General features: G+C 38.5%; 1 protein-coding gene across 2 annotated transcripts in view; it reads right to left on the bottom strand.

Annotated features, from left to right (window-relative positions):
- LOC118723894 (sulfotransferase 1C4-like) overlaps positions 1-8,126 on the bottom strand; it is a 42,645-nt gene extending 34,519 nt beyond the window's left edge. For both annotated transcript variants that reach the window (XR_006742118.1, XM_036446696.2), the window contains exons 1-2: positions 7,893-8,126; positions 3,619-3,741 (exon numbers count right to left, since the gene is read on the bottom strand). Coding sequence is in view for 1 of the 2 variants with exons in the window: in XM_036446696.2 (XP_036302589.1) it covers positions 3,619-3,741; positions 7,893-8,070 (301 nt within the window). In the remaining variant the exon portion in view is untranslated. The remainder of the gene's footprint in view (positions 1-3,618; positions 3,742-7,892) is intronic.
- Positions 8,127-26,325: the final 18,199 nt, after the last annotated feature.

The following is a 26,325-nucleotide window of genomic DNA, read 5'->3' as shown; positions in this document are numbered from 1 at the left end:
CATATCAGTGTTACAGAGAGGAAAAAAAGAAAAAAAAAAAGCTAGAGAGGCTTTAGAGCCCTGGAAGTCAACCCAGAAACACTGCCACCCAGAGGCTAAATCACAAATTGACCCTAGTGTAATAAAAAAAAATCAAAGCATGGCCTGCTTAAAAAACAGGACTGGATTACAATACTGAGGAGCAGTGAAATGCAGAAAACTGCAATACTGTTCAGACTGGGAAACAGGTGTGCCAAACAGAAGAATAGAGGAAGTGAATGACCTGCAAATTTTATTTAATTTTTAAAATTTTTTTAATTTTTGTTTTTTATTTTCATTATTTGCAACGTTTACTCAAGAAACTATTTTTTCTTTTTTCCTCACTTGATTTTACCTTTTTAATTATCACATTTTTATATGTAATCAACATTATTACTACTACTATTTTACCTTTTTTTATATTATTTTCTTTTGATTATTTTTATTATTTTTTTAAGTCATATTATTTGCTTTTTTATTTTACTTTGGGATTAGTGTTATACAGTCTATTTTTATCTTTCCTTCTCCAATGCTTTATTCTATCTCAACCCTACCTTTATGCCATTACTCTCTTTTTAACCATTTCCCTTTGGTGTCCTGTTTATCTTAACCCTTTCGTGCTCTACAATAGATTTTCCCTATTCTTTCTGTTTACCCCATCCTAAAATTTCACCCTACGTGTGTATATCTAATTTCCAACCCCCTGCTCCAAGCCCATTCACACCTCCCTTGTCGCTGACCTAAAAAAACAAAACAAAACAAAACAAAACCACACACACACAAAACAAACAAACAAACAAACAAACAAACAAAAACAGTCTTTCTCTCTATCCCTTTGTAGTTGTATGTTGAATGTTAACTATATCGAAGTTTTTTTGCTTTTTTGTAAGATTGGTTTGCTTATTCTTTTTGTTTGATTGTATGTTTTTGTTAGCTGGGTTCTAACAACCTTTATTGGCGGTTATTAATATTGCAAACACATTTCTGTTCAATGCCTTGTGTGTTGTACCTGGTTGTGTTGTATTTTGTGCCTTTAAATCAAAGCAGGAGAGAGAGAACTACATAACCAGACATCCTGAAAAGAGAGATCATGGGGAGACAAAGAAACAGCCCACATATGAAAGAAAAGCAGGCATCACCAGAAAAGGAAGTAAAGGAGTTAGAGGCAAGCAACCTACCAGACCAAGAATTCAGAGTAATGATCATAAGATGGCTAAAAAGAATGGAAGACAAATTTGACAATATGAGTAAGAACCAAGAGGAAATGAAGAACCAAGAAGAAATGAAAAATGACATCACTACTGTAAAGAACTCAATAGAAAGCATCAAGAGTAGACTAGAAGAAGCAGAGGACCGTATCAGTGAGCTAGAAGACAAGATGGAAAAAAAAATACCCAATTAGAGCAGCTTCTGGGGGAAAAAATTAAAAAGCAGGAGGAGAGCCTAAGGGAACTTTGGAACAATGCAAAACAAAACAATATTAGAATAATAGGGGTTCTAGAAGGAAAGGAAACTGAGGAACACATGGAAAATGTATTTCAAGAAATAATGACAGAAAACTTTCCAAAGATTGAGAAGAAAAAAACCACACAAATCCAAGTTGCTCTCAGAGTCCCAAGCAAAATGAATCCCAAAAGACCGAAGCCAAGGCACATTATAGTTAATCTGGCAAACACCAAAGACAAAGTAAGAATCTTAAAAGCAGCCAGAGAGAGACTGAAAGTTACATATAAAGGAACCCCCATCAGACGAGCAAATGATTTCTCCACAGAAACTCATAAGGCCAGAAGGGAATGGAATAAAATATACAAAGCCATACAAAGAATCCAAGAATACTGTACCCAGCAAGGCTATCAATCAAAATTGAAGGTGAAATCAGGAGCTTTACAGACAAAAACAGACTAAAGGAATTTATCACCACCAAACCAGCAATGCAAGAAATGCTAAAGGGTCTACTGTAAAAATAAAGAAATAGGAAGTGAAGAAGAAACACAGGGGTACAGAATAAAAATGGTGACAAGTAAGTACCTATCAATAATAACTTTAAATGTAAATGGATTAAATGCTCCAATAAAAAGGCATAGAGTAATGGATTGGATAAGAAAATAAGACCCATATATCTGCTGTCTACAAGAAACCCATTAAAAAAAAAAAAAAAAGATGCACACAGATGAGGGTGAAGGGATGGAAAAAGGTTTTCCAGGCAAATGGAAATGGAAAAAAAAAAAAAAAGTTGCTTGTGGGGAACATTTAGGCAATTCCTCAAAAAGTGAAATAGAGTTACTGTATAAACCAGCAAATCAATTCATGATAATTGAAAACATATGTCCTACCCAAAAAAAACTTGTACCTGAATGTTCATAGCAGCATTATCCTATATAATAAACAGGTAATATGCAAATTAACCCTCACGCCCTCATAAGATGGCTGCCTACAACCAGGATAGCAGGGGGGTTAGTGAGGAATGACCAAATGACTGAACAAGCAGGCTGTGTGGGGCAATCAGGCTGGTAAGTAAGTTAGTGAGGGATGACCAAATGAATGAACAGCAGGCTGTGTGGAGTGACCAGGCCAGCAGGGGGGAGTTGGGATGACCAGGCCAGCAGGGGGTTTAGTAAGAGGCAACCAGGTGGTGGGAACAGGGAAATCCTATCTAATAAAGACAGAATATGCAAATTGACCACTACTTGGTGACAAAAGATGGCAGCACCCACAGCCAATAAGGAGGTAATATACAAATTGATCCGACAAAGATGGCGGCAGCTGAGCTCACAGGCGTTCTGCCCCATCCTGGCTGCTCCAGGCCTCTGGGCAGCTTGCACGTGTGCAGGCATGGAGCGGCCAGGGTGGAGCTGGACACCTGCTATGAGGGGAGGCAGTGGGGGGGGGGGGCGGGTTTGGAGGAAGCTACAGGAAGGTGGCAGGGCCAGAGTAAAGGCAGAAGTTAACTGGCTGGAGTGAAGGACCAGGTCCCAGGTACCAGAGGGAAGCCAGTGGGAAGGAAGGACTATTCTTACACGAATCTTCATGCATCAGGCCTCTAGTAGAGAATGATTGCTAAAAGATACAGGGTTTTGTTTTAATGTTCTGGAATAAGATAGGGGTGATGGTTGCACAATCATGTGAATATACTAAAAACTACTAAAAATTATAATTTTAAAAGGCTGAATTTTATGGAATGTGAATTATATCTCAAAAATAGAGTAATTTTTTTTTTTTAAAGTACATTGTGAATTCTTATTTTGAACACTGGTGTCCTTGGTGCCAGGCTTCCTTGACCTTGGCCTTGTCACTGAGATCCCACATGTAAAAGCAGGAGCTCTGTTGGGGGTGAACTAAGTAGACATTCCTTGGCACTTATAACTTATTGACACATCATTTAATAGGGAGATGGTACCTCTCTACTAAGTATTAATGCTAAATAAGTTAAGTGAAGGGGCCTATCTAGATTTGCCCAAGAAAATATAACTTTCATTCAGTATTCAGAATTGGGGACCAAAGGAAGTTTTTCATTTTTTTAGTATAGTAGAGTTTCAGAGTCTCTACTCTGAAATTCCCAATTTTATGTAAAGTTTATGATTTTTTATCTTAGAGACTTACCAGAGTTTATTATTCTTATCCACTCCAAGAAAGGTTGTCGAAGATAAATGGGAGCCTGTCTGCTCTTCTCAATGTCTCCATTGTTCTGTATCAAATCTACAATTTCCTGTGTCCAAGTAGTTCCTAAAAGTAGAATAAAGAACCAAGTAACTGATTATTAATTTTCTACAATTTACAATTTAGAAACATCTTGTCTACATCAAGAATTAATTTGTCTTATGTTACTTTACTATATTGAATTGAAACCAATTATTAAGATTATCTTCTCACAAAAAAAAGGGAAGAAATGTGACATTCATTTTTACTTTCCAGTGATGTGTTTTTAAAAATCTAAATATGCATTGGTATTTTTAGAAAACAATCATATAAATAATTATTATATGTAATAATAGGGGGTTATTTTTAAAATATTTCATTTGAGAAAAATCACAGAAATTCACAACCACTCACTTTTACAATTAAACCTTTGCTGCTAATAAATAATTTTGTTTCCCCTTCTGGTTATTTTTTCTTTTTAGATACATGAAATTGACCCAATGTGAAAGAAATTTTAAAAGGGAAAATAAGAATTACAAATAATCCACAAACTGGAGGAATATAGATTGAATTAATTTCTCTTTAAAAGGAAAAGAAAGACTCAATGTAATATTAAACAACTACCAAGAAAGTTGAATTGGTTTTAAATGAAAAATAACCTTTGTTACATTTGGGGTTAATATTTATTTCTCTCTGCAGACTCATCTACTAGCTCCTTAATGATTTGGAGTAGAGAGGGTGGTTCCTCTCACACTCCAGCCTCCTTGGCCTCTACAGTGCTCAGCCTCCCAGGATGTTTCCCTTTGATTGGCTTCTGGGACGTGTGGGTGGCCTGGTCTTATTTCTCTGGGAGAAAGCATGATGGCTTGGATGTGTATGAGGCTGTGGAATCTGATTACTCCAATCCTATCTCTGGTATGCATGATTTAGGTGGTTTTGATAAATTATATAAATTTTATTGAGCACCAATTATTCTCATGTGTTTTGAAAATTAGAAAATAGGCAGAGCCCCCCTTACAGTCAGCACTAAATAAATATTAAATGTCTTAATTTTTTTTTTTTTTTTTACTGTGTTAGTATAACTGGAGGACCAGAGCCAATACATGTGAGAGCATCTTGCTCAGCTAACGTAAGGGGAAGAAAGGTGCTATTCTTGTCATGGTACCCTCATGTGGGTTTCCTGAGATCCTGGTTCCCCTTTCCCTAGTACCTTGATGACAGTCCCTGGGTGCTGTCCCATGGTTCCCATCTAGACCCTACTCTGGTGCCATATCTGCTCAGCTCCTAGTTGGTTTCTATTATACTCTGCACTAAAACCAATTTCTCCTTCCCTCCTGGAATCAGAATTTGCTTCATTTTTGACAATTTTGTTGCCTCCTTGTCAATTTATTATCCTAACTCCATGTTTGATTCTGCCACAGACAGGCTATTGGATCTGCTGCCTTTCCTGGATTCTGAGGGTGACTGAGCCCCTCAAAGGAAGTGCCCTCCTCCTTTGCAGACTCTGTTTCTAGACTTGGCTTTGCTGTTGTAAACATTGTGAGACTCTCAGAAAACTCAGACTCCCTTAGTGGTTGGTCCAGACCAGTGGTCGGCAAACTGTGGCTCGTGAGTCACATGCAGCTCTTTGGCCCCTTGAGTGTGGTGGCTCTTCCACAAAATTAGGAGTACCCTAATTAAGTTAATAACAATGTACCTAGCTATATAGTTTAAGTTTTAAAAAATTGGCTCTCAAAAGAAATTTCAATCATTGTACTGTTGATATTTGGTTCTGTTGACTAATGAGTTTGCCGTCCACTGGTCCAGACCATCCAAGGGCTTCTGACAGACTTCCTTGCCTCATACTGAAGACTTGCCTTGCAATTAATCCTGTTTATAAGGGGTACACATCATGATTCACACTCACCACTAACTATTTAGCTCTCCAGGAGAGCTAAATCCCACTACTCCATGCTCCTGCCTAACTTCCATGGCAATCTGATCTTTGCCCTTTCATGGACTCTACCTGCTAGCTGGCAAATTCCCAGATATGGATGTTTACCAGAATGGAATCTCAATAAGTTATGACCTAGTCCAAGCAAGCTATGCCTCAAGTTATGCCCTACAGAAATATATGGAAGATTATAAAATGTGCAGGATTTGCTGCCCAGATTTTCCTTCTGAATGGAAGGGTTCATTATCCCAGCTGCTGGCAGATAGCCCCTAGCTTTTCATCTCTCTTCAGGACCAAGGTCTTGCCCCTTTCCTGAGGCAGCTTACATTCAGTGATGGGCTGACACCTGGTCCTCTCACCTCAACTATTATACTATGGCCCTAGCTCTGAAGAGCGACCCATGGGGATGGAAAGGCTTTGCTGAGACTGAGTTAAAGCTCAACTTCTCCCTCTGCTCAATCCTGCTTTCTTCTAGAGGAAATGATCCCAAGAGCACTCCCTAGTAAACATCCTACATACTATTTCTCACTCAGAATCTGACTTCTGGGGAACCCAACCTTTGACATAGATAGAAAAGGGGCTGATTTGAGAGTAAAGTTCATGACTTAACATTATATCATGCTGAACTAGATAGCAGCAGATGGGATCCTAGAATCTTACATGACCTTATATGGAGTTAGGGTCTTATAGAAGAAATATAGTTAAAAAGATGTCATTAGGGTAGGCCCTCATATAATAAGGCCGGTGTCCTTACAAAATGGGAAAATTGGGGGATAGATATGCATATCAAGAGAATACCGTGTGAACATGAAACTGAGGAAAGAAGCCTAGAACAGATCTTTTTCCTCATAGCTCTCAGAAGGAACCAACAGTGATAACCTGCAACCTCCAGCACTGTGAGACATTAAAGTTCTGTTGGTTAAGCCACCCAGGTACTGGGTTGTAGTTGCCCTATCAAACTAATCACTACCTAAGTAACAATCACAGTAGTTCAGAGTTTCTTTAAGATACTTTTTTAAATCTGAATTAGGTCCTGCCAATATTATCTCATCAACCCTTCCATGTTTATGTGCCTTTAGCACATATTGTAACCAAAGACCTATGCCTATAATTTGTTTAATGCTTTAATGTCCTCCAAATTGGATTGTAAATGTCAGCAGGGCAAATATAGAACATTTTGTCTATCACTATGCCTGGTGCTACTGTGTTTCCCTGAAAATAAGACATCCTCCAAAAATAAGACCTACTTAGAGGCTTCCTTCTGAGTGAAATATAAGGCATCCCCCAAAAATAAGGCCCCCCTAAGCTTTGTCTCAGAAACTTTGTGAAACCTAAACTGCAAGAAGTTGTGACTTGGGTGAAGAATTCATGGGAGAAAATCACTGACAGTTGCATTGCAAATGCACTGCGAGCAGGCTACCTTGACAAGAAGTACTCATTTAAAGACAGTGCTATTGCTAAACATGAGAGATTTGGTCCGCTGATTCTGAAAGAAATGGAGTCACAAAAAATTCACCATGAAATTCAGGAATTGGATTGTTATAATGATGTTCCAGAAGATGATGACATGATTGTCATTGGATAAATGAGTAAATTCTTGATACTGTAGGATTCACAGTTTGTCTGGTTTGTGTTGACAACTACCGTACTACTGTACCGTATACAGGTAATAAATTTCCTTTATTTTCATTTAACAATAAATGTGTACCGTATTCTTCTTCATGGAAAAATAAGACATCCCCTGAAAATAAGACCTACTGCATCTTTGGGAGCAAAAATTAATATAAGACACTGTCTTATTTTCAGGGAAACAGGTTAGTCTCTGGTGTTTAGAAGATCCATGAAAGCTGAAACCGGTTTGGCTCAGTGGATAGAGCGTCGGCCTGCAGACTGAAAGGTCCCAGGTTCCATTCCGGTCAAGGGCATGTACTTGGTTGCGGGCACATCCCCAGTAGGGGGTGTGCAAGAGGCAGCTGATCAATGATTCTCTCTCATCGATGTTTCTGACTCTCTATCCCTCTCTCTTCCTCTCTATAAAAAATCAATAAAATATATTTTAAAAAAAAGAAGATCCATGAAAAATTATAATTGAATGGGGGAAAATTACTAGTATACATGTATTGACCTGCAGAATCTGATTTGGCTAGTTATATATTTTTAATAAATAGAGTACTCTATCTTTTACAAAATACTCATAGTTTTGTAGAAAAATTTCAGTTCCTTTGCCTTTCTATCTGATTTATAGGCAAGTACGCTGCTTCACTCCACCCTTGAATTTAACCGCATCCTACATGCCTTAACATACCTGCTTTGGGATAGGAAGCAATGAGCAGGTCATCAGGCTTGGCTTCAAAATTCCAGACTTTATCCCAACTGTTGCATAGATTCTTCTCTAGAACAATCCCATCTACTTGGGAAACTTCTCCTGGGGGTATCAAGGCCCATTCTAACTCCTTTTTTTCCTCCACCTTATCATTAGCCATTCTTTCTATCTTGTTTTGGGCTCCAGCAGAGGAACATGACAAGTAAATGAAAGGGCGAACACAGGTTTTATATACTCAGTGCTTTGGAACAGATCTCTAGTCATTTATTATAGGTATGTATGTTTAGGCAAAAAAGAGGCCTTATTTGTATTGCTCTCTATATCCTGAGTGGGACTCAACAAAAAATGCTAGCATTGTGCCAAATATATGCTTTCCTTGTGGCCAGGTTCTGGCAGGGCTCCACCTTGATATTGCCAGAAGGAAGAATAGTGAGAAGGCAGCTCAGCCAAGGGGCCTCCCCAGTTCAGGGAGGTCACTTCCTGGTCCTGTGGGTGCCAACAAAGATAGGAAATTGAGAGGTGCCACTGAGGGAAAACCTGGGCAAGTCACCAGGAACCACCCTTCTCTCTTCATTCAAAGTTAGTGTTTCTGTGTTCTGAGCTTGTCATCCATGACATTTATAGGAATACCTTTCCAGAAATGAGAACTGAGCTTCTGTAAACATGCCACCTGTTAGAGATGTACATGTTGATGTCATCAGTTTGGACAGTTCACCTTGAAATTCCATCCCAAAATCCAAGTCTGAATTCAAGAGTAATTGAATTTTCAGGGCTCTGTGTATGATTGTTGTTGTTTTTTTTTTTTAAGTGTAAAGTTAGACTGTAATATTACATTTAATGGGTATTACCAGATAGAGGTGTTTTTTTCTTAAATCAAGGCATAATTAACATACAGTAAAATGCACAAATCTTAACTTTACATCTTAATGATTTTTTACTCATATATACATCCATATAACTGCCACCCAGATCAAAATAGAGACTATTTCCTTCAGAAAGTTCCATCCTGCCTCTTTCCAGTTAATTCCGCACTATTAACCCATGCCCAGGCAAGCAATGTTTTGACTTTTATTGCCATAAATAAGTATTGCCTAATCTTAAACCTTTTATAATGGCATCATACCATTATGTACCCCTTCCTGTCTGGCTTTATTTTTTCAAAATAGTGTTTTTAACATTATTGATAGAGTTGCAACAGTCAATAGTTTTATTCTATTACTATACTACATATAACTGAATATATTATAATTTGTTTAATTACTACTCATTTGATGACATAGAGGTTGATTCCAATTTTGAATAATTATGAATAAAGTTTGTATGATACTTTAATACTTCCTTTTTGTGTGTAGACACAAGCATTAATTTATCTTGGGTGTGTGCCTAGGATTCTAACTGCTGTGTCATAGATATGATTAACTTGAGTAGAAACTGCCTGTTATCTATCCAGTACATAGATAAGGACACAGTTTAATGACATCGAAAGAGCCACATGGCCACCTGTGTGAATGACTGTCTACTTTCCTTAATTTTGAGATTCTTTCACTCAGGTAGAGTGGAGGAATGGCAGTCTTATATTTACCTCATTTAGTTGCTGTCTGGTAGCACTGTAAGTTTCACTCGTTGTGGAGTGAATCCAGGATTGTCCTTGTGTCACTTTGGGTACTAAGTTGAAGAGTCAGACTTCAAGTGTTATCTCTGCCAGAATTTCTCTCAGCCTTAGGAGGGGGGTGTCTTCTCTCTGTCACCATGAAGGGATTTTAGAGCCCAGACCAGGGGTCTGCAACCTTTAAGATATAAAGAGCCACTTGGACCAGTTTCCGAAGGAAAAAAAAAACCTGGGAGCCGCAAAACCATTGCGACATTTAAAACAAATATAACGCTGCATATATTGTTTCTTACCTTAATGCTATATACCGGATAGTGCAGTTAGCTGTCAATCTGAAGAAAAAAAGGACTTTTTCACTTAACAATGTAAAATATATTTTTGCAAATTAGTAGCTAATTAAAATATTTAATTTACCTGGTTAATGGGATTTTTGCTCCTGAACCTCAGTGCACAATGTCAGCACATCAGGGCTGTAAGGCTTTACCTTCATTTTCACACAGGCTTGCAAGTTGTCGGAGCCGTGGTAAAGCTTCAAAAGAGAAGCATGAGGCTCTGGAGCCGTAGGTTGCCAACACCTGGCCCAGACTGTTCACCAGTGTTCTAATGTTTCCTCTGGGTATGCTGGACACAGGCATTAATCACAGATTTCAAACAAACAATTATAAAGGTCACCTGTGAGACAGTATTTCCCAACTTCAGCCTCAGTTACTGCACCGCTTCTCCCTGGGGATTCATCTTCAGAGAAGACCTGCCACCAGGAATCCTTGAGCAGAGGCAAAAGGGGGAAAGTTTGCTAACTACAGTGCAGGAGAGTTAACAGTTGTGGATGATAAGGGACAAGTAAAGGGACATGCTAACCTGACTAACACAGGAAAGGCCTTCGTGGTAGCCTTGCAAATTCAAGAGACTAAAGTAACCACAAGGATGGTCTGAAATTAAAACCTTTAATTAAAAAGCAGTTAATAGTGGGTAGTCAGGTCCTAGGATAGTATCTTCCCTGATAAAGATCAACTTTTTTTTTTAACTGAGTTTATTGTCTTTTTGTATCTAAGATAACATATTTGTGAAATTTCAGAGTAACTTGTAACTTCCCTTTTCTGGACCCCTCAGGGCACAGACCTGGTGTTATAAGCAGACCACAAATTCCCTCATTGTTATTGTTATCATGTTTTGTTTTTTTAAAAATATATTTTATTGATTTTGTACAGAGAGGAAGGGAGAGAGAGAGTTAGAAACATCGATGAGAGAGAGTCATCGATCAGTTGCCTCTTGCACACCCCCTACTGGGGATATGCCCACAACCAAGGTACATGCCCTTGACCGGAATCGAACCTGGGTCCCTTCAGTCCCCAAGCAGACGCTCTATCCATTGAGCTAAACCGGTCTCGGCTGTTATTGTTATCATGTTAATTGTTGACTGTTAACTATCCTATATCCACCTGTGTAAAGGAAGCAGGTGTCATCATTTTATTTTTTATCCAGTCCCAGAGGTTTCCTTGCTTTGCTTTCCTTCTGTCTCCCTAATCTATCACCAATGGATTCCAAGTAACTCTAGGAGATATAGCTGTAAACATATTGCTACAAAGATGTCTGAGACTTTGCTGCCTATGGTTTCTTCTAGGATTTTATATTTTCACAACTTACATTTAAAATTTTTTAACCATTTTGAGTATATTCTTGTGTATACTGTAAGTTGGTGGTTTAGTTGCATTTCTTTGCATGTATTTGTCCAATTTTCCCAATATCAGTTTTTGAAGAGACTATCTTTACTCCATTGTATGCTCTTGCCTCCTTTGTCAAATATTAATTGAGTATAATGACTTGGATCAATTTCTGGGCTCTCTGTTCTGTTCCATTGGTCTACATGCCTTTACCTGTGCCAGTACCAGGCTGTTTGAGTATAGTGGCTTTATAGTATAACTTGATATCTGACATTGTGATCCCTCCAACTTTGTTCTTCTTTCACGAGAATGCTGTGGCTATTGGGGGTCTTTTTTGAGTCCATATACATTTTGGGAGAGTTTGTTCTAGGTCTGAAATATGCCTTTGGTATTTCAATCAGGATCACATCAAATCTATAGAATGCTTTGGATAGTATAGACATTTTAATGATGTTAATTCTACAATCCATGACCACGGAATATTTTTCTACTTGTTATATTTTTCTTTATATATTTTTAATATCCTGTAGTTTTCTGGGTATAGGTGTTTTACCTCCTGGTTAAGCTTATTCCTAGGTATTTTAAATTTTTATTGTTGTTGCAGTGCTTAATGCAACTGGGTTATTTGTTTGTTTAAAATATTTTTATTGATTTCAGAGAAAAAGGAAGAGAAAGAGAGAGATAGAAATACCAATGATGAGAGAGAATCATTTACCAGCTCCCTCCTGCATGTCCCACACTGGGGATTAAGCTGCAACCTGAGCATGTGCTCTGACTGGGTATTGAACCATGATCTCCTAGTTCCAAGGTCAATGCTCAACCACTGAGCCACACTGGCTGGGCTGGGGTTTTTATTTTTTTAAGTTTCTCTGTAATTTCATTATTGGTGTATAAAAATGGCATTGATTTCTGGGTGTTAATTTTGTATCCTGCTAAGTTGTCGAATTCATTCATTAAATCTAGTAGTTTTTTTTATGGAGTCTTTAGGGTTTTCTATGTACAATATCATGTTGTCTATGAATAATGGCAGTTTTATTTCCTCTTTTCCAATTTGGCTGCCTTTTATTTATTCTTGTCTGATCACTATGGCTAGCACTTTGAGTACCAGGAATTGGATTTTTTTCAAAAGCTTTTTCTGCACCTATTAATATAATCATGTGATTTTTATCTTGCAGTCTGTTAATGTGCTTTATCGCATTTATTGATTTTTGGGTATTGTATCCGTCTTGCATCCCTGAAATAAATTCCACTTGGTCATGGTGTATCTTTTTCTGTAATGCTTGTCTGATTTGCTAAAATTTTTGTGGATGCTTTTAGGATCTATGTTAATCAGAGATATTGCCTCTATTTCTCTTTCTTTGGAGTGCCTTTATCTGGTTTTGGGTACTGGTCTAATGGAAACAGCATGGAAGTGTTCCATCCTTTTGAATTTTTGCCATAATTTGAGGAAAAGAGGTGTTAGTTCTTCTTTGAATGTTTGATAAAATTCCCCTGTGAAGCTGTCCAGACCAGCCCTTTCTCTGACTGGATTATTTTGCTTAGTCTAATGCACTCCAGTTCCATTCATGCTGTTGCAAATGGCAAGAATTCCTTATTTTTTATAACAGCATAGTATTCCATTGTGTAGATGTTCCATAGTTTTCTAATCCATTTATCTGCTGATGGGCACTTAAGCTGTTTCCAAATCTTAGCTATTGTAAATTGTGCTGTTATGAACGTAGGGGTGCATATATCCTTTCTGATTGGTGTTTTTAGTTTCTTGGGATATATTCCTAGAAGTGGAATTACTGGGTCAAATGGGAGTTCCATTTTTAATTTTTTGAGGAAACTCCATACTGTTCTCCACAGAGGCTGCATTCCCACCAGCAGTGCAGAAGGGTTCCTTTTTCTCTGCATCCTCACCAGCACTTGTCATTTGTTGTTCTGTTGATGACAGCCATTCTGACAGGTATGAGACGGTACCTGTTTTGATTTGCATATCTCAGATGATTAGTGATTTTGATGTTGTTCTCTTTCTAATTCTTTAAGTTGTAGGGTTAGATTAGAGATTTTTCTTATTAGTTAAGGTAAGCATGTAATGCTATGCACTTCCCTCCTATACTTTGTTTTTTGTGTTTGTGTTGTTGTTTTTTCCTATTAGATTTTGGATTGTAGTGTTTTCATTGTCATTGGTTCTCAGGCTGTTTATTTCTTCTTTTATCTCCTTGGTAACCCAATCATTGTTTAATAACATGCTATTTAGCCTCCATGTGTTTGGTTGTTTTTGAGTGTTTTTATTGAAGTTGATTTCTAATTTTATATCATTGTTATCTGAGAAGATGCTTGATATGATTTTAATCTTCTCAAATTTGTAGAGACTTAGCTTGTGTCTTAATATGTGGTCAATCTTTAAAAATTTCCAATGTGCACTTGAGAAGAATGTATAGTCCATAACTTTGGGGTAAAATGTTATAAATATGTCAATTAGTTCCATCTAATCTAGTGAGTCATTTAGGATTGCTTTTTCCTGTTTGTTTGTTTGTTTGTCTATTGTTTAAAAGATTTATCCAGTGATATCAATGGGGTATTAAAGTCCTCTACTATTATATATTCAAAGTGAGGATTGAAAATGGTAGTGGAGAAAGTTGAGGCTACACATATACACTTCCAGGACCAAACTTTAATTACAACTAAAATCAGTTGTAATCAGCTGAAGAGAACCCTGATAACCAAGAACAGAAAGTGGAGATCACATAGAAACTGGTTGGAAGGGCGGAGACCAGAAAGGGCTAGCCAGCTCCCACAGAGAACAGCTGAAGAGCTGGACAGATATCTCAACTGTGAGGGATTGCCACTGAGAACTTTGGGATCTAATCCCCAATCTGGGCCTCCCAGCAGAGAGCACCAGAACTAAAAAAGGAGCCCACATAACATCTGACTATGAAAAGCAGTAGGGTTGTGGTCTTCCAGGGAATGATGAGTAGAAATGCTGCAATCCATTTATAGGGCTAACACACATAATTTCAAGTGCAGCCACTCACCTTGGACACTGGCAGAGGGAAGGCTGAGTGCACTGGAAATGTGTGAGCAGAAGCCAGGTTTGGGAGCTATGGAGTTAGAGCTTAGATAGGGGTGTTGAACTCAATCAGAGAAGGGGCCAAAATCTAAAATCCAGCCTAAATCGCAGGCCGAATGGTTTACTGAACAGTCATAAACTGTCATTGTGATGGAAACGCAGCGGAGTGCAGTGATGACAGCGCGGTGCGGGCCACATTGCAAGGCCTGGCGGGATGGATTTGGCCCGCGGGCCTTGTGTTTGACACATGTGGAAGGTAGAAACTCCAGATTCCTGTGCTGAGTCATTCCTTCACACTGCAGAGAATAGCTTTCTTAGGCAGACCTTTGCTATTTAGGTGCTTTTGCATGAGGAGAAGACCGTTTCTCCACCCTATTGGAAAACACATTGTCCCACCCTGTGGAGTTTCTGAGGGCCATTAAAAAATTGAGTGCAGCCCTGGCCCGATTGGCTCAATGGATAGAGCATCAGCCTGCGAACGGAAGGGTCACAGGTTCGATTTCGGTCAAGAACTTGTACCTTGGTTGTGGGCACATCCCCAGAGGGGGTGTGAAGAAGGCAGCTCATCAATGTTTCTCTCTCATCGATGTTTCTAACTGTCTATCCTTCTCCCTTACTCTCTGTAAAAAATCAATAAAATATATATTTTTAAAAAGACTGAGTGCTGGAGGCTAATTCCAGCACATCATAATAAATTCGAGAAGTTCTCAAAAGGTTGAATGAACTCTTTCATCAAGGCTGAAAATCTGCATATATTATTGCCTGCTGCTGGAACAGCCGAAGGCAGTTCCCTCAACCTAATAATCTTTTTATTGTTTACCATACTTTACCTTTAATAGGTATACCTGCTTTGCTAGAAGGCAAGATGTGTAAATAAATAGCCCTGTGTGCAGAGATTCAGGGAACTTAGTTACTAAAGCTAAGCCTTCCCTGGCTTCCCATGTATTCCAAATTTATATTTCATGTCTAGTCTCTTTATTAATTTACTTGCAGCCCTTCTCCAGGTTCCTGAACCCTTCTAGATGCTGAGAAACATCCTGGCATTAATGGCACCTTGAAAGGAGAAGTTTCGCCTGAGAAGTCAGTCACCAGTAAAAGGTGGGGTTGTTGTGGCTGGCAAGACCCCGTGGAGGCAGAGCTCCAGATGGCTAGCAACACCCTGTTGAGGCAGGACTCCAGGCCAGGGAAGGAATGAGCAACAAGACCCACAACAAAGAATGTAGCATAATTTAGTCATAAAATAGCTCTGTTGCAAGGCTCTACCCCCAGGCAGGCACGTCCTGTTTCCAGTAGCCACAAGGCAGGACAAACAGACCAAACCAGGAGACTGCTTAAGCTGAAAATAACCCCCCACCTCAGGTGTTGTATAAACTTTAAATGTTACTGTACTAGTGCAATTTTTCTATAACTTATAACTGACGTTTCTTTGTTAAAACTTTTAGCCAATCATAATCTGCCAGGCATCCCTAAGACGGGGATAAAAGCAGTGTGCTTAGAGTGGGTCGGGGCTCTCATTGCTCGCTGCTGTGTCAGTTGAGACGGGAGCCCGGACTCGAGTTCGTAATAAAGGCTTCCTAAATTCCACTTTGGCTGACTGGTGGTCGTCATTCGCGGGTCGCCCATAACAGGGTCACTGCACATAAAGCTCATACCAACCTTTGGATTTAGTGAATCAGAGTGGGCAGGAAAAGTCTGGTTTCAAGTCAAACTATAATGGGGAAGAATTCAGTTTAAAGACAAAAATATCATCGTAAATTTTTAGCTCTCATGCTCAAAGATAAAGAAATCAAAATGTCAAAAGGTACTCTTTTAAATCAGGTTCAAGGAAAAAGAGTGCTGTTGTCATATTTAACTATGTAGGATCTTATTTAAACTGCATACCTAGTTTGTATTTGGGGTCAAAGTCTGTAATAAGAAAAAATCTCTGCTGACGAATCTGCCTCTAGTATTGAAAGGCTGGGCAGCTAGAGAGATTAAAGTTGTCAGCTCTCTCTCTGAGAGACTCTCTGATACTTTGCTTAAAAATTACAGTAGGATTTCTTGGGACAAGCAGATTTTAGCAAAAATAACTAAACGATAGTCAATGCTGTGGAGAGCAGAATAAGAAAAGATTCAGGAAAAGAACTTTGATTTGTTTAGTCTTGTTTCTCTGTCATTTTCTATTAAACATGCCTTTAATTTAATAAGAAAAGAAATTAGGCCAGATCAGTTGCTAAATTTTCCCAAAACAAACAGGATGTGGGAGAAGGAAGACATATGGTAATTGTGTAATATGGACACTCACTCCTGAGTATACTAAGAAAAGTCTCATCTCTGTTGTGGGGTCGAAACCTGGGTTCAAAATAAGACCACTGGAGACTGATGATTAATTTTAAAAGTAGGCAAGGATTTATTGAAATAACTGGCCAGGACAGCTGCGAGAGCACCACACGCAGGTGGTCTCACACGACTCCACCGTTTCAGGGGTAGGCAATCCCTTCTAAAGGTTCAAACTACAGGAATTTTCTTTTGTTCTAAATTCTAAATCCTAAAGACTAAATTCTAAAGACTGGGGACAACCCGCAGGGTTGGTTCCCAGTCACATCCTGCTGGACATTGGGATGTGGCCCTATCTTGCGATAGCACTAACACAGAAGCAAAGCTCAGCGGTTAGTCTCTAAAGGTTATCTACAGTTTCTATCCCTGAAGCTACTGAGTCTGGGAATTAATCTCCTGTGGTCCTGTCCCAGGTAAGGGAAAATTGCCTTAGCCTCCAGGTTTCCACCTGGAAGCTGAGGTAAGTACCCAGTGTTTTAATCAGATGCAAGAGCCAGACTTAGCAGGGTTAAAATTCAAACAGCAGTTTTTACCAAAGTATGGTTGCCACTATATTTCAATCTCCACCATGTTTTTCCCCTGGTTTGTAATTTGAAAGTTTTACAAAATTTAAAAATGCATCTGGGATTTTTGTACGTGTAAAGAGAGCCAAATACACACACCATTCAGTTTCAGATTTTAGGTAGTTTTAAGCTAAACTTAACTCTCTTTACAAATGCTACAGAATAAAACTTTTTTTTTTTTCTCAAAAGAAAAATGGCAGAGATGACCCAAAGATTTCCCTAAGAAAGGGTAGTTTTTAAATAATAATGGACTGCATTTCAAAGTTATCATTAAGATTGCTATTATAGAAAATCAGTAAATTTTTTCTGTTATGGAATTTGCCAAAGTCAATGCCTTAGTAATAATTGGTTTTAGAATCTTGAAATTGCTGAAACATAGATAAATAATATATGAATTATGAAGTTCCAAGGAGCCCAGGAGGAAACTAGCTTCACTCTTTAACAAACAAAAAATCTGGTCTTAGTAGTTTCCTTGCTGGCAGCAACCCAGCAGGAAAAATGTGGTGATTTACATTTAATGGAGTAGGCTAGGCCAAATCTGTTTTGCCAGCCAAAAAAGGTGGTTTTTCCGGAGCCTTTGGCAATTTAAAATTTTGCAAGTTTACTGAATTAAATTAAAAAAAAAACCAACTTGTTGAATATCTAGGCATTTTTAAATGACAAAATATTGAAATATTCATCTGAATTTGCCTCATGAAAAATCTAGAGGATAGAATTGAATCTATCAATTGAATATGTCTTGTATTTTTGAAATATATTCTTTAAAAAATGTGAAGTTATTACTAATCTGAGAAATGCTAAGTATTTATCTTACTGTTGTGCTGAGATTTCATGATCCCCAAGGACCATCAGGGAGCCGAGTCCAATGCAATAAACAAAAGAGCCTCTTCCATGATACCATGGGCTCTGTCCCACTCAAGCGGACAGCATGGTGGACGAGAGAGCGAACTTCGACAGGTCAAAGGGTTTTATACGGGTGGTGATGTAACTGCTTTGGCTGACCCTAATTGGTTGGGTGAGGGCTAGGGTCCAGTTGGAGGATAGCTCTGCCCTGCCCCACAGCACAAAATGGAGTCAGCAGTTAGCCTTGCCCCGCCCTGCCCTCTCATTTACCAGCTAAAATGTAAGGCTTCTGAAAGTTTAAAGTTCAAATTAAGTTAGAAGAAATTATATAGTTGTGTTAACAAAATGCATAAAGTAGAAAAATTTATTTTTGAGAAAATAATTCTTGATTTTTCTCTAGAGAAATTAGTAATTTAAAATATATTAATGTACCAAGTGGGGTAAAATTTTAATCTAAGATATAATATTTTATATGGTCTAATTAAAAAAGGGAATTAATTCTGTGATCTGAACTAAGTTTTTAATATAAAAACCAGTTTAAATTTAATTGATATCTTTTAAGATAATCATAAAACTGCAGTCTGGCCACGGGGCCTGTGATGGTTTGCAGGCCAGCCACTCCCCCATTGGAGTGGGGGTTCCCACTGGGGACGATGCCAGCCTGGGTGAGGTGCGGGGCAGTTTGCAGGCCAGCCACACTCCCGTGGGGTGAAGGTCGCTGCTGTGGGTGTGTGTGTGGCCAGCATAGGTGAGGGGCTGAGGACCTCTTCAGGCCCCTCTCTCAGACGCCAGGCCAGACAACGCAAGCCTCCCACACTCAGGCCAGCTCCATGGCTGCCACCCAATTGCCCTTCCTTCATTGGCTGGCCAGGGCAGGTGGGAAGCTTGGGTTGCCCCTGGTGACCCAAGCCTCCCACGCACTCAGGCCTGCTCTGAAGCTGCTGCCCACAGGCCCCTTCTTTGTTGGCTGGCCCAGGCAGGTAGGAAGCTTGACTTTCTTTGTCACCAGGGGTGACCCAAAACTCCCGCCCACTCTGTCTGGATCCTTGCCTGCCACCATTTTTGTCCCACTAATTTGCATACTCACTCCTGATTGGCTTGTGGGCATCACAAAGTGACAGGCAATTTACATATTTCTTTTTTATTAATGTAGATGCTGAAGGGTATTCTCTAAGAAGAGGAAGAAAAAGGTAAAGATAAAAATTATGAACAACAAAGTGACAACAAATACAAGTGAATCTAAAAATCAAGCAAATAAAAAAATCTAATGAACAAATAAACTGGTGAATATAATAGAATCAGGGGCATAGAAAGGGAGTGGGCTCACAATTCTCATGGGGAAGAGGGTGGGGGGTGCGGGAAGAGATTGGACAAATATCTCACAGCTATGGATGAGGATAGTGTGTGTGTATGTGTGAGGGGGTAAGGGCATGGGGTAGGGTGGGAATCGGGTGGAGGGGAGGTACTGAGGGGGGAGAGAAACAACTGTAATCTGAACAATAAAGATTTATTTAAAAAATAAGCCTTATTTCAGAATAATTTGAATTGGCAAATTGAAATAAGTAAATATTCAGGGGAACTTAATTGTACTGGGAAGGAAAACTATACTTTAAGCATTAACTAATTTTTTTACTGATGGTAAAAACTACTTATAATACAATGAATCCAGAGCAGTCATATTACTATGCAAAGAATTAAATAAAAAGCTAACAAGACTTCATGGCAAGATTTCCAAAAGCCTCTTAATAATATTTAAATAAAAAAGGGAGTATAGTGGAAAATATCCTGTAAGTACATTACATCCAGCCTTAATTACTTAAAGCTTTTACTTTAAAATTATTTTTCACTTGTAATGCTGATGGCAAAACACACATGATGTCAGAATAAGCCAAAGGAAAATGGTTTGGGCAAAAATGAAGAGATCCCAAGTCTAGCCATGAGGATTTCTGCAAAAATGGGTCAGAGAGAGGAACTAACCAGACTACTCCAGCCACAGAACAGTAGTGGCTCCAAGCAGCACGCTGATGAAAAAGGAGAAACAGTCCAGAAAGACACCTTGCCATGCTAGCAGTCAGCAGCTGTGTGTCGCTGAAGGTTTCCCAGGAACAGGCCAAAGAAGGTCAGACCTGCATTGACATTGCTCACTGTTTGTCCACCATCCAGAACTAGAGTATCATTGCTATCATGTCACAGGGAACCCATGGAAAACTGTGGATAGTGATTGGGAAGAGAACCCATAAAAAACCGTTGGACATTGGAAAGGGGACTCAAAGAACTGTTGGCCCAGAAAGGAACTTACTGCAGACTGATTCCTTTGTTACCTGGCAGCAATTTAAAAGGACATGAATGTGATTGATTTTTAAATTTATTAAAACAAGAAGGGGGATATGCTGCATATGTTTCATGTGATATCATTCCTCCAGCAGTTAATTGAATTATTTTATGTACTCTTAAAATTTAAATTAAAGCTTCTGGTCTTTTTTCTGGTCCTGCTGGCATAGAGTAGCCTCTTCACTAGCAAATGCTTGAATGCCCCACACCTGCGCGGATAAAGTTTTAGGGATATATATTTAAATATTTAAAGATATCGAGGGAGATTCTGTCCCAGGATCTACTTGGGACAATATCGTAATTTTTTTGGTGCAATGGTAAGTGGGATTGTTTTTGTTTGTTTGTTTTTATTTCTGTGAGTTCATTGTTGGTGTATTAAAAAAACATAGATTTCTGAGTGTTAATTTTTAATCCTGCTATGTTGTCAAATTAATTTATTTATTAAGTCTAGTAGTTTTTTTATGGAGTCTTCAGAGTTTTCTATGTACAATATTATATCATTTATAAATACTGACAGCTTTACTTCTTCTTTCCCAATTTGGATGCCTTTTATTTCTTACTCATGTCTAATCGCAATAGCTAATAATTCCAGTATTATGTCGAACAGAAGTATTGAGAGTGGGCATCCCTGACTTGTTCCTGTTCTTAGGGAAAATGGTTTTAGTTTTTGCCCACTGAGTATGATGTTGGCTGTAGGTTTGTCATATAAGGCTTTTATTATGTTGAGGTATGATCCCTCTATTCCCACTTTGGTGAGAGTTTTTATCAAGAAAGTGTTTTTGAAGAAACCAAGATGGCAACATAGGTAAATACCTAAACTACTGCCTTGCACGACAATTTCAAAACTACAATTAAAAGACAGAACGGACATCATCCAGAACCATAAGAAAGCTGGCTGAGTAGAAATTCTACAACTAGAAGGAAAGGAAAGCACATAGAGAATCAGAGCTGCAAAGGACTGAGGTGCAGAGATGCACATGCAGAGAGGAAGGGCAGCTGAATGCCTGGCAGGAGAAGGAAGGAAGCCACAACTGCACTGAAACCCAGTTCTGACTGCACTGAAACCCAGTTATGACTGCACTGAACCCCCGTTCTGACTGCACTGAAACCCAGTGCCAGGTGAAACATATTGGACCCTGATTCTATTATATTCACTAGTTTATTCTGTTCCTCAGATTCTTAATTCACTTGATTTTTAGATTCACTTGTTGATAGATATGTATTTGTTGTTCATAATTTCTATCTTTACCTTTTCTTCTTCTTCCTCTTCTTAAAGAATACCATTCAGCATTTCATATATTACTGGTTTGGTGGTGATGAACTCCTTTAGCTTTTTGTTATCTGTGAAGCTCTTTATATGACCTTCCATTTTGAATGATAACTTTGCAGGATAGAGTAATCTTGGTTGTAGGTTCTTGCTATTCATAACTTTGAATATTTCTTGCCACTCTTTCCTGACCTACATAGTTTCTGTTGAGAAATCATGGGTGACAATCCTATGGGTGCTCCCTTGTAGGTAATTAACTGTTTTTCTCTTGCTGCTTTTAATATTCTGTCTTTGTCTTTTGCCCTTGGCATTTTAATTATGATGTATCTTGGTGTGGTGCTCTTTGGATTTCTTTTGTTTGGGGTTCTGTGCGCTTCCTGGACTTGTAAGTCTATTTCTTTCACCAGGTGGGAGAAATTTTCAGTCATTATTTCTTCAAATAGGTTTTCAGTATCTTGCTCTCTCTCTTCTTCTGGCACCCCCATAATTCTGATGTTGGTACACTTGAAGTTGTCCCAGAGGCTTCTTACACTCTCTTCAACTTTTTTTTTCTTTTTGCTTTTCCTGTTGAGTGTTTTTGCTTCTTTGTATTTCATATCTTTGACTTGATTCTTGCATTCCTCTAGTCTGCTGTTAGATCCCTGTACAATATTTTTTATTTTAGTCAGTATATGTTTAATTTCCAGTTGGTCCTTTTTGATATCCTTGAGGGTCTCCTTAAATTTATCGGCCTTTTCTAAGAAATTCTTGAAAAGCCTTATAATTGTGGATTTGAATTCTATATCCAGTCATTTATTTTCCTCCATTTCTTCATCTATGATCTGTTACTTTGTCTCCACATTTTCGCTGCTTCCCTGAGTTGGTAGGGTAGCTTTGTGTGCTATGTTTCCTATATAGCCCAGTGAGTCAGCCTCCCCAGTCACCTGAGTGGACACTATTGGTGCACCCCTTTGTGATCTGTGTGTATCGGTTCTAGTAATAATTAATGTCGTTTTTAAACATTCGTTTAAAATCTTGCTTGGCGTTGACTTGTATTGACATAACCTTCAAACACGTGGTATCTACAGAACGTGTGAAGTGCAATTAACAAGTTTTGCTTGAAAAAGTTTGTGTTTGGTTTGGTTTTTGTTGCAAAACTAGGGCTAAGAAGATGGCGGATAAAGAGAATATTCGGCACTGCATGCTTTATGAGTTCCAATTAGGAAGAAAAGCAAGTGAGGCTGCAAAAAACATCTGTAGTGCTCTTGGTCAAGATGCAGTTAGCGCCAGAAAATGCCAGCGTTGGTTTGAGAAATTTCGCGAGGGAAATTTTTCGTTAGATGACAAGAGTGGTCGAGGCCGTGTGTCCAATTTTGATCAAGAAGCTCTTCAAGCTCTTTTGGTGCAAAATCCTCAAATTACCCAACAAGAGCTTGCAACAAATTTAAATTGTTCACAAAAAAACAATTTCCAATCAAGTGCGCGCACTTGGCAAAGTCCAAAAGTTTGGAAAATGGGTTCTTCATGAGTTGACCGACAACAACCATAATCAAAGAGTCACAATTTGCAGTTCGCTTCTCTCTCGTCAAAACCGTTTGCCGTTTTTAGAGCAAATTGTTACCGGAGATGAACAATGGGTGTTGTATGTTAATTTGAAAAGGCGGCCTCAATGGTTGGACAAAAATGAGGCTCCGCAGCCCACGCCAAAACCTGACTTGCATGCGAAAAAAGTGATGTTGTGTGTTTGGTGGAATTTTAAAGAAATTCTTCATTATGAACTTTTACCATCTAACCAAATCATTACAAGTGCAGTGTATAGTGCCCAATTGAAAAGGTTAGCCCAAGCTTTAAGAGAAAAAGACCCCGCGCTGATTAATCGGAAGGGCATAATTCTTCACCACGATAACGCACGACCGCATACTGCAAGAATCACTGCTGAAAAACTGTGCCAGTTGGAATGGGAAGTTCTCCCTCAACCTGCATATTCTCCTGATATTGCCCCTTCCGATTACCATTTGTTTCGTTCTTTGCAAAACTTTCTTCTTGGAAAAAAATTTAATAATGAAGAATGCCTCAAAAATGCATTGACCGAATTTTTTGCATCAAAATCACAAGAATTTTACAACAGAGGGATTAAAATGCTTCCTGAGCATTGGGCAGAAGTAGTAGAAAACAAAGGCAACTATATTGTTGATTAAATTTTGTTGTATTGTTTAAATAAATTCGATTTAAAAAAGGTATTAGAAAACGACATTAATTATTACTAGATAGTTAAGTCTTGATTGTTGTTGGTATCACTGTGAGGAACTGGGCTCCAGGCCAATTGGGTATGTATATCAGCTGTGTCTACTCTGGGATACCTTATCTATTGGAGACAGCCTTATAGGATCAGACTTGCAAAATTGCAAAAGCCTTTGTGCTCAGCTTGGATGGGGCGAAGTCTCAGTTCTGAGCAAATAGTCTTAGCTTCTTCCATCAGCCCTGCCCTTGTGCGTGTGCCTCCAGACCTCTGCTTTTCGAGGCTCCCCTGAGTTTCTACTTGACAGTTCAGATTTCCCCAGGCTCTCACGGAACTGGGGTTTAGTGCAGTCAGAACTGGGGTTCAGTTAAGTCAGGAGCTTCCACTCCCCTTCACTGGGGAGAGCTAGCGGCAATCTCAGCAGTTAGTCTTGAGCGCACACCTCCAGGCCCCTGCCCACTGTGGCTTCCCCAAGTCTCCAAGTATCTGTGTGCCTTTCTCTCTACCTAACAGTCCAGACACCCCCCTCCCCCCATATGAGTCTGGGTCCAATGTGGATATATTTTAATATCAATAGATAGAGTTACACATATGTTTATATATGTGATTTTATATGTATGCTATTTTGTTGTATTGACAACAAGCTTCAAAACTTCATATATCGAATTTTCTGAAGGTGTTAATACAATAGATATTTTTACACTTAAAAATATTGAATCTTGTTCCAAAAAAAGAGCATTTGTGGGAAGTTTTAATTCAATACTTTATTTAAAGGAAAAGTGCAGCTGAAAGCTATGGAAAGCTTATGGTGAACATGCTTCATTTCAATATACTTTTGAACTCTGGTTTAAACACTTTAAAGGTGATGATTTCTATGTGAAAGACAAAGAACATGCAGGTCAACTGAAAAATTTTAAAGACCAACAATTTACAAGCAATATTGGATGAAGATGCATGTCAAACTCAAAAACAACTTGCAGAAGGATTAAACATTGCTCAGCAAACAATTTCCAATCATTTGCAAGCAATAGAAAATATTTTAAAAGAAGGAAAATGGGTGCCATGTCAACTGAATGAAAGACAAATGGAGAACTGAAAAATCATCAGTAAAATGTTGCTTCCATGGCATGAAAGGAAGTCTTCTTTGCATCAAATTGTAACTGGTGATGAAAAGTGGATTTATTTTGAGAATCCCAAATGCACAAAATCATAGGTTGATCCAGGTCAACCATCAGCATCGACTGCAAGGCCAGATCACTTTGGAAAGAAGACAATGCTCTGTGTTTGGTGGGATCAGGAAGGTGTGGTGTATTATAAGCTTCTAAAACCAGGTGAAACTGTTAATACTAATCACTACAGACAACAAATAATCAATTTTAACCATGCTTTGATTATAAAACAAGCAGATTGGGCCAGAAAACACGGCAAAGTAATTTTGCTTCATGATGACGAACCATCATACACGCAACACCAGTTAAAGACATGTTAAAAGATCTTGCCTTGGAAGTATTAACCTACTCTCTATATTCACCAGACCTTGCTCCTTCAGATACAATTTATTCCAATAGATGGAACACACTTTCTGAGCATCACTTCAAAATGTATGAAGAAGTGGAAAATTGGGTCTCTGAATGGTTTGCCTCAAAACAAGAAAAGTTCTATTGGGATGGAACAAATTCCCTGAAAGTAAATTACCTGAAAGTTGGGGAAAAGGTGTACCTAGTGGTGGACATTACTTTGAATAAAGTACTTTTATTGTTTCTCGTGAAATTATTGTGTTTTCTTTGATTATAAAGTTTGCATTATTAACCAGGACACCTAGTATGTCCTATGTACACTTGAGAAGAATGTATATTCTGTAGCTTTGGGGTGAAATGTTCTGAAGATGTTGATTAAGTCCATCCGATCTCATAAGTCATTTAGAATTTCTGTTTCTTTGCTGATTTTTGTCTAGAGGATTTATCCAGTGGTGTCAATGGGGTATTAGAGTCCCCTACTATGACTGTATTGCTTTCTATATCTCCCTTGATATCTTACAGAAGTTTTTTTGTTTGTTTGTTTGTTTTTGTTTGTTTGTTTGTTTTTTTTTAATGTATTTGAGTGCTCCTGCATTGGGTGCATAAATGTTTACCGGAGTTATATCCTCTTGTTCTCTCGATCCCTTTATTATTATGAAGTAGCCTTTGTTATTTCTTGTTATGGCCTTCACTTTGAGGTCTAGTTTGTCAGATATGAGTGGTGCTACCCCAGCTTTTTTTTTTTTTTTTTTCATTTGTCTGAACGATATTTTTCCATCCCTTCACTTTCAGTCTGTGTGAGTTCCTTTTTCTGAGATAGGTCTCTTGTAAACAGCATATATATGAGTCATGATTTCTTACCCATTCAGCCACTCACTGTCTTTTGATTGGAGCATTTAGTCCATTTATGTTTAAGGTTATTATTAATAGTTCCTTGTTCATAGCCATTTTTATTTTTTGTGCTTGTGTTCCTTATTCCATTTCTATTTTTCTTTTTACAACAGTCCCTTTAGCATTTCTTGCATTGCTTGATTA

This window comes from Pipistrellus kuhlii, unplaced genomic scaffold (assembly GCF_014108245.1).
Source record: "Pipistrellus kuhlii isolate mPipKuh1 unplaced genomic scaffold, mPipKuh1.p scaffold_m20_p_2, whole genome shotgun sequence".
Lineage (NCBI taxonomy): Eukaryota > Metazoa > Chordata > Mammalia > Chiroptera > Vespertilionidae > Pipistrellus > Pipistrellus kuhlii.
The sequence above is the reverse complement of the archived record's forward strand: the minus strand, read 5'-3'. Positions and strand labels throughout refer to the sequence as shown.